Source organism: Puma concolor, chromosome D4 (assembly GCF_028749965.1).
Source record: "Puma concolor isolate L17-30 chromosome D4, mPumCon1.1.hap2, whole genome shotgun sequence".
Taxonomy (NCBI): domain Eukaryota; kingdom Metazoa; phylum Chordata; class Mammalia; order Carnivora; family Felidae; genus Puma; species Puma concolor.
This window is the reverse complement of record NC_141679.1, coordinates 70,511,678-70,524,016: the sequence shown is the minus strand read 5'-3', so window position 1 is coordinate 70,524,016 and position 12,339 is coordinate 70,511,678. Positions and strand designations below refer to the sequence as shown.

Here is a 12,339-nt window from a genome sequence, read left to right as displayed (position 1 = left end):
TTTCCCCTAGAATTCAGTTTCTCCTTTTCCCTGGGTACTCAGCCTCGACATCTCAGTCTCTTTCACATCTACACATGACAATAAAATATTCTGTTTTGCAGGTTCTTGCAACTATGGAAAGACTGGAGAAAGTGAATAGCTTTCAAGAGTTTGTCCAAATATTCAGTCAATTTGGAAACGAAATGGTGGAGTTTGCACATCTAACTGGTGATAGACAAAATGTATGTATTCACCACATTCAAAAATCTTCAAATGCATGCATACTGTTTAATTTGGATGGAGGTGTGATCTTTGTGATCATTTGGGTTGGTTTCTTTGCTTATTAAACTTGTAACCTTGCTGTTGAAAGCCTTTCATAAAAGAGCCAGGATAAAGTAAATAAATCTGCATGGTGTTTTGTTTTTGTGGGGTTTTTTTGTTTTTTTTTTTTTTGCATACATACAACTATTAAATATGTTCTCACTACACACACTAAGAAAGGTCATACTTGCCTTTACAGCTCAAATCTAATATTCCCTCTTCTATGAAACTACATTTTACCGTCTACCCAGGCTCAGACAAATAAATTGAGTCATCATATATATTCTGATAGTGTTTTGTTGTATATCTTGTTAATTCTTTTTGTAACTTGTTATATATTATTCTGCTCTGGTCTGTTTCTGTAAGTTTTCTACATTAGATCACTAGTAATAACTCAAGCATTGTTTATCTGCATTAGCTATGTATTAGGTACTTAATGTACATGATCTCTTTAATTTTGAAAACATTCCTGCAAGGTAGGTATTGTTATTACTGTTTTACACCTGAGGAAACAGAACCTGAGATGATAATAAACTTTCCCCAGGTCACTCTTCTAGCAGATTCAACTCTGTTATGTCTGATTTTGGAGCCTGTAATTTTCAGCCTACACCATGATATTAGTTCTTGTAGGTCTGTTCCCCAATTTAGACTATAAGCTCATAAGTTTAGGGAGGTGGAAAAGCATGTTGTATTTAGGGTTGACTTTTCTTTGTTGGGGTATTCTTGCATGAGTTCATCTTGTTAGCAGGTTAAATATATAATGACCTCTTCTTGAGATGTTTTGGTATAGTCACATAGGGTATCACGTTGGGCATGTACAATCCTGGTTGTAGCTGAAGTTAGAAGAAGCATATTGGCCTGGAAAGTGGCAGGCTGGATTGTATGCTTAACTTAGTGTTTCTTGGACCATCTGGATTTTCTGGAGACTTCTCTTGTGTCCTGTGGACCAGCCTTCTAACAGATTGAGATGCCATTTTCTTTTATCATTTGTTATCACCATACAATATGTGGTTCATGTATGACTTACAAGTCACAAATGAAAACACTAATATGGCAGGTGAAATTTTTGTGTAATTCAGATTTCAGTGACCATAAGTAAAGTTTTATTGGGACATAGCCATGTTAGTCGAATATTGTCTAGAGGTGGCTTTCATACTATGATGGCAGAATTAAGTAGTTGTTTCAGAGACCATTTGACCCAGAAAACCTAAAAAGTTTATTGTCTGGCCTTTTATTAAAAATGACTGCTGACCTCTGATTTAGATGGTCGTGACCAAAGTATTATGAGAGTATTTGGTTCTAGATTTGATCACAATATTTAGGTACTTTCTGTGATAGCACACATTCTATCAAGGGCTCTATGAAGAGAAACTAAAAGAAAAAAATTCAAAGCACAGTGCCTGCTTCAGACTTTATAATCTACTTGGAAGAAACTCTATGCCCAAGAAACGTCTTAAGAATATTTCAGAGCAGCATATTGGTTAAGTTTAGGACAAATAAAACTCCGTTTGAGATGAATAAATACTTGGAGGGGATTAATCAGACATGGTCTCTGAAAGAGGTAACTTCTAAGTATCTATTTGGAAGGAAATATTAGCCCATAAATACTTGATTAATAAGCAACTGTTAATTGAGTAAAGGATAGGATGGTTGTTTCTGGTCAGGAGAGAGGTGTGTCCACATAGGCATGAGAATGTCTGGCATGCAGGCCGCCAGAGCGTGAGCCGCGAGGCAACACCCCCCTCGGTCTCAGTCCCTGGCTCTGCTGCCCTCAGTAGGGGCAGCTGTTTCTTCCCACACATCGTGTTGATGTATTTAGATCAAAGTGGTGACATTTTATAAAACTTTATCCTGGTTTTTTTTTTCACTTTGTCACCTTTTAAACAATGTTAGTTGGCTGAGTCTTGTTATCGTTGAATAAATGATTTGCCAAGAAATCGGATTGTTTATAGGATCCTAGACTGTTCAATGATTTTATTTCATTTTTAGGATCTGAAAGATGAGAAGAAAAAGGCAAAAATGGCAGCAGCAAGGGCAGTTCTTGAAAAGTGTACAATGATGCTTCTCACAGCCTCAAAGGTAGGAACACTTTTGTTTTACCTGATTAAACGCACCTAACTTACGTATTTTACATTTTTAGAAAGATCAGAGTGATAAATCAGAACATAGGCCACAGCAGTCAAATCTGTTATTCTTTAGCAAGAATGTTAACTTCCTTCCCCAGTTCCAAACAGCAGTTAATCCGTGAGTCAGCTTTGAGTGAGCAGCCGAGCGGAAGATGGTGTATTGGGTGCTGTGACTCGGGCCTGTCACACACTGTCACTGCCTCTGCAGGGTTTGCCAGTCTCATTGGGGAGCCAGCACACGTGCTCTTGAAAAAGCTAGGCGAGTTAGAATCTGTTGAGTAACAGTGGAGTACTAATTCAGCCTTTAATTTGTTTATTCTGTCAATTCATACCTTTAATGCCTTATTCTCCTTTTAACAAAATTGTGAATTGAGCCCTTGTAATTCCAAACAGCAGCTGGCCAGCAAATTGGTACAATTCAAGAACGAACTAGTCAACAGCTCGTTAGCAGTTTATTTAGAACTGCCTTTTCTGCTCAGAATATTCACTCTAGCCTAGGATTAGTGAAGCCACAAAGTCCACTGGAGCCCACTTGGAAGGCCCTGTTCACATCTAGGCCCATGAGGAGTTTACATTCTCATTTTTTAAACGCCAAAGATGCCTCCACAGTCATGCAACATTTGTTCGTTTTTCCTCATTCTTTTTTAGTTTTTGCACATGTAAGACAACATTTTAAAATAGTTTTAATCATGATAAAGATAGTTTTTCCCCCCAAATTTTAAGTAAACTTACTGAAGTATAAAGATACAGTTTTGCACTGTGCCTTTTTCACTTAACCTTTGCTATCGCTTTTTACTCATCCTGCTTCCACTTGTAGTGAGGAGAAGCAGCTGGGTGAGCCAGGGACCCAGGAGATTTTGGTAAAGAACCATTTTTATTAGCATGACGTGTTCTCTGTAAGATTTTGTGTATTATGGTATGGGCCATGTCTTAAAAACTTGCAATTGTTTTGAAGACCTGTCTCAGGCATCCCAACTGCGAATCAGCGCATAAAAACAAAGAAGGAGTATTTGACCGAATGAAAGTGGCATTAGATAAGGTGATTGAAATCGTGACTGACTGCAAACCAGGTGGAGAGACTGACATGTCATCTGTCAGTATTTTTAGTGGAATTAAAGAATTCAAGGTAAGAATCGAGAGAGTGTATTTTCTTTTTTTTTTTTCCTTCCGTGTCAAAGGAACATCGTTAGATATAGTATCCGTATTTTGGCATGCTGTTTTAGAATAGACGCTTCACGAAAGTAGATATTTTTCCTTTCAGACAGTGCCACTCTGTATAAACTTAATGTTCAGTAACATCTGGTGTGGCGTAGTTTGTACAAAGAACACTGGTCTTGGTTATGGTCACTACTCTGGCCCCGTGTGGCTGTCCGGTTCAGTGGGAGACTCCTATCCTCTGTTTAGAAGGGCGTTCGCAGTTTTTTGAGTTAGTGCTGTTCTATCCGTGGATGATGACCGACAGCAAATCATTTCTGCTGGAATCTCTACTCTTCCCCGGGCTCTAGGGTTGATACTTTGAGACTGTACTAATAGTATTAATGTTAATTAAAAAAACAATTGTTTAAGTTTATTTTGAGAGAGAGCGTGTGTGCATGTGTGCAGGTGGGGGAGGGGCAGAGAGAGGGAGAGAGACAGAATCTCAAGCAGGCTCTGATTTGTCAGTGCAGAGCCCGACGCAGGGCTCCAACTCATAAACTGTGAAATCGTGACCTCAGCCAAAATCAAGGGTCTAATGCTTACCAACAGGGCCACCGCCCCATTAATTAAAATTTCTAAATGAACACTAATACATGCTAACATGTATTACTGAGCACTTACTCTGTGCCAGTCCTGTTGGAATGCTTTAAATGTATGTGCCTGTAAAATCCTCATAAGAACTGCAGTTATTATTATCCCCATTATACTGTTGAGGGGACTGGGAAACAGAGATTAAGTAATTTGCCAGCTAGAAGTGCCAGAGTTCGGGTTTGAAACCGGGCAGTGTGACCCAGAGTCCCCGCCATTTTGGGGCAGAACTTCTCAGGGGAAGTCAGAGAGGTGGTGAAGTCGCTCTCTGTGGAAGAGCAGGGGCTGCATCAGGGGGGCCTAGGACATCATCGAGCACAACCCCCTCTCTGACAGGGCCCTCGGAAGTCATCTGATAGGCTAAGAGCTGCAACGAGGATGGAATTCTTTCATCTTTTTAATTGCGTGAAGGTCTAAGTAGGACCATGGGGTGAAAGAAAGGCATGGAAAGAACAGTTATTTTTAGGGGCCATTCTCTTCATTAAATTATCTAATTTAATCTCTAACTTCCCTTTTAGGTGGGTTTTATTATCATCATGTTTTTGAGGAGGAAAGCTAGTAAGTGGCCGAGCCCTTCTTTAAACCAGGACTTGCGAATCCCACAGTCCGTGACCTTTCAGGTTATACCTGTGAGTTTGCTTCCTGTCCTGCCCTCTCTTTCCGAGGGGAAAGAAGCTACACAGATCAGTCATTCTCTTAGAGTTTTTATTGCTCTTTTTATAAAGGCTGAAGGGGCGGGGGTATGGGGGGAGGAGACATCTTGTTAAGGGTTACACGATAATTAGGGAAACAAACAGGGCCAGAGCTAGGTCTTTTGCCTCTTGGTGCCATACTTCGGCTCCGGGTTAACTTGGCAGTGCTGTGCCTGTGGCTGCTGCCAGCTGCTCTGGCTGCCACTTCACCGCCAGGCATTCTGGAGCGACTCCGTCTCACGGCCAGTGGGTATCGTTTTGGCGTCTTACCTTCTTTTCTGATGGAGAGTATCATCTGTAGCAGGAAGCTGCATTACTATGCTCAGTACTGTGAGTGTGGACAAATCTTATGAAACCATGTAAATGAATAGCTTTTGAAAAAACTAAGTTGCTATTTTTCTTAAATTTTTTTAAAGTTTATCTATTTCTGAGAGAGAGAGCATGAACAGGAGTGGGGCAGAGAGAGAGGGAGACACAGAATCTGAAGCAGGCTCCAGGCTCCAAGCTGTTAGCACAGAACCCAACACAGGGCTTGAACCCACCAACCACGAAATCATGACCTGAGCCAAAGTCGGATGCTTAACCAACTGAGCCACCCAGGCAGCCCTAAGTTGCTATTAAAAGCATATATATGTTTTCTCAAAAGGGAGAATCAAAAATCTTAAACATAAATGGTGTGTGGTCAACATGACTGATTTTTATGTTGTAATCCTGTTTACATTCTAAATCTCAGAGGCTTATTGTTAATTCCATATGTCACTTTTATCCATGTTCTTTCCTAGCTTAAAAGAAAAAAATGCTATTTACCTAGGATGGAGTAGTTCTTGGAGACAACCTGGGCCAAGAGGAGAAGGAAAAGCAAGCCCCCTCTTCCCCACCCATGGCATTTCCAAATCTGGGTACTTCCATGGGTCATGTGAAAATGGGTCAGATGTAAGGATTATCTGGAAACTATATTTATGAAAGGACTTTAAAGTGCTAAACAAGTGTAAGCTATCCTTATCAGCACATTCATTGTGACCACAGTCATGGTCATCACCATGGATCACCTCTTGGCCCAAGTTGTTTCTGCGACACATCTCATGGGCCAGAGGTTAAATGCCGCTGGAGTGGCAGAGTGGCAGTAGAAAGCTGAGAGAGAAAGACTGTGCCAGTGAGCATGTGTCAGTCGCATATTTAGGAAACTCTGAGCACAGGATGGCTGAAGTGACAGGTTGTTTGGGAAGTTGGGGGGTGGTGAGACAGACTGTCAGAAACATCTATAAAGTCAAGACCCTAGAGGATTTTGTGTTTTGCAGTAGAAATTTGGGCTTAATTTTAGAGGTGGTGAGATGTCAATTAGAGGGAGTTGGCAATATCAGAAACTTTCCATTTTATAAAGATTATACAGGTAGAGAATGATGGGGAATGTTTTGGTCAGGGAGGTGCTGTTGGGGACATAAGACAAAATGTAGAGATAGATTGGGCGCCTAGGAGAGTTTGGCTGAATTGAGAAAGGAAAAACTGATGCCTTTCCCAGCCCTTGCCATTCCCACACCCTCCACACCCTTTCCCCCTGGGCTCAGCACAAGTTAGTATTTGGATGTAGCGTCTTCCAGGACTTGGCCTCAGCATTTTCTCAGATGCACATTCTATACCTGCAAGCTGATTCGTTTTTCCTACCAGTTGCTACACGATAATGCTTTTTCTGCCTTAGTGTTTACTGGTCTCCTAGGAATGTTGTATTAACAGCCATCGCAGTGAGTCTCTGCGTGGCCGCTGGTGGCTCCTGAGCAACATGTACTGGAGAACAGAGTCATCACTAGAGGTTGTATTTCCCCTGAGCCCTCAGACCGACGAAGAAATGGCTAGTGTCTCTCTGGGCACTGCTAAAAATTACAGCCCATTTGGTTCAGTGGGAATATTGACTCATAGATGTGTATCCTTTTTGTTCTCAGATGAACATTGAAGCTCTTCGGGAGAATCTTTATTTTCAGTCAAAAGAGAATCTTTCTGCGACTTTGGAAGTCATCTTGGAGCGCACAGAGGACTTTACTGATTCTGCCTACACCAGCCATGAGCACAGGGAGCGCATCTTGGAACTGTCCACTCAGGCGAGGCTGGAACTGCGGCAGTTGATTTCTGTGTGGATTCAAAGTGTAAGAACTTCTTTTCGTCCAAGTGAATCTTATACGTTAGCTTTTCCCTAAAGCTCTGAGCACTGTGGAAGCTAACGTAATCACCAGGAGTATGACTGTGGCCTGGAACGGGACAAGGGTATCTCATGTCTTTTCTCCCCACCCCTTGGCCAAAGCGCCCCTCCCATCCAGTGCTCACAGTATTTGACATTTCTGGGCCTGTTGTTTCTCAGTTTCCATGCTGGCCAGCCTGGATTCTGCACCACCATCACTATCACGAGTTCATCCCATAGTCCCCCCGTGTCCACCAAATGCACCTCTGGAAAATTCCTCCCCAAAATGCTTCAGAGTGAAGAGCAGAGGGGTAGACCCCCACCTACAAGTTCTTGGGACCCGAGTCTTACTGCCAGAGCCATTCACACGTGCACAGTTCTTAACTCTGAGGACAGCTGATTTATAGAGACGACAATTTAGAAAACTTATTGAGGTCTAGAAGCAGTGAAGACAAGGGTAGATCCACTAGCAAGTGAAAGATTTTTCACCCTTGCCCCAATTCCTGGTCAAAGATTGGTGAGCAACCATTCGAAGGTTAGACTGCTGGTGTGCATAAAGCCTGGGATGCTATGTGGACTAGAGTGGTAAAGATGGACAGAGTTGGGGGCACGTGGCTGGCTCAGTCAGTAGAGCTTGTGACATTTGGTCTCGTGCTATGAATTTGAGGCCCATACATAGTGTAGAGTTTACCTAGGATTTAAAAAAAAAAAAAAAAGATGGACAGAGTGGGACAACACAGAAAGTGTGTATCCAGACTCTTGTAGAGAGTGGTTACAGAATTGAAAGGTGGAGGCCTGAGACTCAGCTCTGGTTCCACTTGTTCATTTCTTAGACCTAGGGTATGCCAAAAAAAGTGTTTACCATGGTTTATAACATACAGCATAGATGGAACAAATCTGAAAGCCATGAACAAAAGTTTTGGCAGTAAAGATGAAGAAGGATGAGCACAGAGAGTGAAGCAGCAGTTGACTTTCTTGTAAAGATTGGTTTATCAATGCAGAGTAGACATAAATCAAGGTTTTCTCTTACATTCCTTGGCATCATGACAGTGCAAATGCTCCTATTAACCGGGAAATTAACCTAGAGTAGAGTGGTGTCAGGGCTAAAAGCATTATTTTATGGTTAGTTTGAAATACCTCTGTGATATCTAATCTAAAGTATAGATTGCTTCAGTGTTAAATTTTAAACCCAAAAGTCAATATAAAGAGTTTCTTTGAGGAAGTGCTCTCTCTGTTGGGAATCCAAGTCTATCAATACTTAAATTTGCAATTAACACCTTTCCCATATTTCACAAGCACTCCGATCACTGGTTCTGCATGCCAGAACCATTGTTCATCCATTCATTTTTTTCAGCACTTGTTACTGAGTGCCTTTTATATGCCAGGCACTGGAAATCTAAAGATGAATAAGATAAAATCTTTGCCTGCAAGAATTTTGCAATGTAGAAAAATGTGGGAAGGGGTAAGATAAGTACAGAAAGTTTTGTAAGTGCCCAACAGAGGTACAGACCATGTTTTGCATGGAATTGAAGGAGGGCGAATTTATATTTAGGGAGAAGAGTTAAGAAGACCTCTTGGGCTGCCTGGGTGGCTTAGTTGGCTGAGTGTCCAACTTTTGATTTTGGCTCAGGTCATGATCCCTGGGTTGTGGGATGGAGCCCTGCATCGGGCGCTGTGCTGAGCATGGAGCTTGCTTCAAGTTCTCTCTTTCTCCCTCTGTCTCTCTCTCCCCCCTCCCTCTCTGCCCCTCTCCCTCTGCCCCTCTCACGCTCTCTGTCTCTCTCTAAAATAAAATAAATAAATAAGACTTCTTGAAGATAGGTGACATTTAACAATTTATTTATTCAAAGAAATGAGTACCTACTACCTTCCATTTGCTGTGCTAGGTATTGTGTATTCATTGGTGACTAAAATAAATGTAATCCCAGCCTTTCTGGAATTTACCAAGGCCTAGTGGGGGAAGATAGGCTTTAAAGAAAGAAACAAACAAAACAGTTAACTATGTAATTGCAAGCGAGGATGAATACTTAGAAGATTAGAATGGATAAGAAGACGGCCTAATTTAGATTGTGTGAACTGAAAAAGCCTTTCTGAGAAAGAGACATTTATGTAGAGACTTGAAGGTAAATAGGATTTTCAGTTTTAAATCTGTTAAGAGTGAAGAGATGAGCATTCAAGGCAGAAGATAAAATTGATTCATTTTAGACATGATAAATTTATTAAAGAATTAGATTTTAAAAATTAATCTTTTTATAGTCAGAATGGGAAAATGTAGCTAAATAGGTAAAATTTTATTTTCCATTCCAGCCATAAACAGGTGAATTTTTTAAATCTACTTTTTTTATAATTCACAGAATGATATTAAACAGTTATTGTAATTTATAGTTCAAGTAAAATTGGAATGATTAGATAAAAAGATGAAGTAACACTATATATATTTTTTTCTATTATTAGCAAAGCAAGAAAACAAAAAGTATTGCTGAAGAGCTAGAACTCTCTGTATTGAAAATCAGCCACAGTCTCAATGAACTTAAGAAAGAAGTAAGTATAGTTCGAAACCTAGCCTCTTTTAAATCTTCGCTAATTTTCACGTTGTATGGTATGTATGTATGTGATGCATTAGTATTAGTATGTCTATGTGCCCAGAAAATGGGTTTCCATTTGGAAGCCACCATTTAATTAGTGCCATCACTGTCAAAGCTTGTACATGGATGTTCACAGCAGCTTTATTTATAATATCCCCAAACTGGAAACAGTCTAAATTTCTATCAACAGAGGAATCGATAAATGAATTTTGGTATAACTATAACAAATACTATTCAACAAAAAGGAACAGTATCAATACAGGTAATAATATGGGTGAATCACTAAAACATAACATGAAGAGGTCAGACACAAAGAGCGCGTGTGTGTGTGTGTGTGTGTGTGTGTGTGTGTGTGTAATTCCATTTAGAAGAAATTCTAGAAAAGGCAATACTAATTTATAGTGACAGAAACTAGATCAGTGGCTGCCTGGGGCCAGAAGTTGGGGAAGAAATTTTTGGGGTAATGGAAATGCAGTAAATATTGATTACAGTGGTAACCACCACCACAATATAGATATGTTTGTTAAAACTTATCAAACAGCATCCTTGGTATATTTTGCTGCATATAAACTATAACCTTAATAAAATTGATTTTTAAAAACATTCTTCTGGTTGAGATTTCCCTGCTTCCTGAATGAAAACTTGACCATCCTGTGACTTACTTGATCACTCTCAGGTAATTGCAAGTCTCTTTAAGTCAGATGTTTGCCAACTATGACCAGGTTGTCTTTTGTAAATAAAATTTTGGGAGACATAGTCCTGCCTGTGTGCTTACATGTTGTCTACTGTTTTTTCACTACAACAAAGTTAGGTGGTTGCAGTTGAAATTGTGCCTAAAATATTTGCTACCTGACCCTTTACAGAGTGACTTTGCCAGTTCGTGGCTTAGGTCCTGACACACAATCTCAGTTCAAAAATGAGAATGTTTTCTCCAATATATTAATCGCTACTTTGATATTCATTTGATTGTAGGACTTAGCCCCTGTTCCCCAGCCCCACCTAGGGCTTTTGGGAAAGGTGTAGTCTCTGGTCTCTTTTCATTCTCTTCATCCCCCCTTTATCTAGCTTCTGTTCCTGATCTTTGCCAAGTGTGGCTCAGGGCCAGAAGAGAGAAAGTGGGGAGGTGGAAAGTTCTTTGGAACTGGCGCCTTTACAGGATGCTTTGGGCTCTGTTTCAAGCTGACTTTGTCTCTCAGGGATGCTTGAGTGTGTTCTGCAGAGCCCCTCGTGTGAGACCCTCAGCCCTTCACTGAAACTCCCATGTCACGCGGCTCCATCTACTTTGGGGGTTGCCTGGAGGTGGCACTCAGTAGGCACCTGTCCACTCTCCAAACAGAGCTTCCTTATCTCTAATTCCTTTATTCGTTTACACTTTTGCAGAGTCAAGGGTTCAAGGGAATGAAACTGGGTTTTATAAATTACATGTATGATGATTTGTTTCACATCTTACTTGGTACTGACCTCTATTGGAACCTTCATTTTTACATCCTGTTAAACATAGAAGGATGTTGTGGGTTATTTTGGTTTAAAAAAAGCCTATCCATTTTTTTTCCAGCCTATTCAATTTTAGCTAAATTACTGTTAAAACTTGACTATCAGTAAGAGAATAAAATCCTTTGCTGATAGACTGAGTGGCTTTCTACCAGCTTCATTTTCCTTACGTCTGAAATGGGTGTAACAACATCAACCTGGAAGAATTTTCAGAAGGAGGAAGGCAGATGATGTCTGTAGAGCTATTGTCGGTTCGTTGCACAGAGCGGAACTTCCAGTTTGTTTGTCCTCTCTCCCTTATGGTTGGTAATAAGTTATCTCTAGACCCACTTATCAGATTTACGTGATTGTGGGCAAGTCACTTGGTCCCTAAGGACCTGTTTCATAGGCTGTAAAATAAAGGGCTGGCATTAGGTATTCTCTAAGGCCCTGATGGTTAAATAAAATATTTTCAAATTCTTATGTGGCATTTAGTTTCCAAAGGAAAGTACATTTTAATGTCTTTGTTTCTGACTGTAATTATTCTCACTTGGTAGCGTGAATGCAGACTACTCTATTGTTAATTTTGTAAATGTCCTATAGTCTGAAATGACGTTGGATTACTTCCAGGAAAAAAAAAATCAATGGGCTTAGTTCAAAGTCAGATTTTCCTTAGGACAGTGTTAATAAAAATGATCTCTTCCTGGAGAACCCCAGAATAACCCATCACATCATTTTTTTTTTTTAAGACAAAAGGCAGAATGAAAAGATTTTGGAGTTACAGGACCCAAAGATACCTGCTGAGAGTGAGCTATGCTTAAAATCCATTCCAAGTCAAATACAGCCTTGGGGTTTTGGTTACCCTTTGTCTGTCATTTCTCCTGTGACCAAAGAGTTGGGGAGTAAAGTTCTGGATAGAACTACAGAGAAGCTGTAACCCCCTGAGGGAGGGAGTTGTATCCTACTTGTCATGTATGTCCAACCTCTAATACAGTGTCTGCCATGGTCTGAGCATTTAATAAAGTTGTGTTGAATACCTAACTGACTGAATCTCTCATCAATACCTTTTTAAAAGTCTATGACTAACAAACGCTAATCATCATGAAACGCCATTTGATTTTCCTCTTAGTACTCTGAATACCATCCTCTTAATAAGGAACTGTTCTATTCCTAACTAACTTTTTGAGGAGCAGAAGCATTTTTTTAAGTAA

The 12,339-nt window shown here is 40.3% G+C and overlaps 1 protein-coding gene across 1 annotated transcript in view; it reads left to right on the top strand.

The window, feature by feature from the left end:
• CTNNAL1 (catenin alpha like 1) overlaps positions 1-12,339 on the top strand; it is a 62,809-nt gene that overhangs the window by 28,516 nt on the left and 21,954 nt on the right. The window contains exons 4-8 of the mRNA XM_086683647.1: positions 102-221; positions 2,290-2,379; positions 3,382-3,552; positions 6,841-7,041; positions 9,528-9,614. Coding sequence (XP_086539773.1) covers positions 102-221; positions 2,290-2,379; positions 3,382-3,552; positions 6,841-7,041; positions 9,528-9,614 — 669 coding nt within the window. The remainder of the gene's footprint in view (positions 1-101; positions 222-2,289; positions 2,380-3,381; positions 3,553-6,840; positions 7,042-9,527; positions 9,615-12,339) is intronic.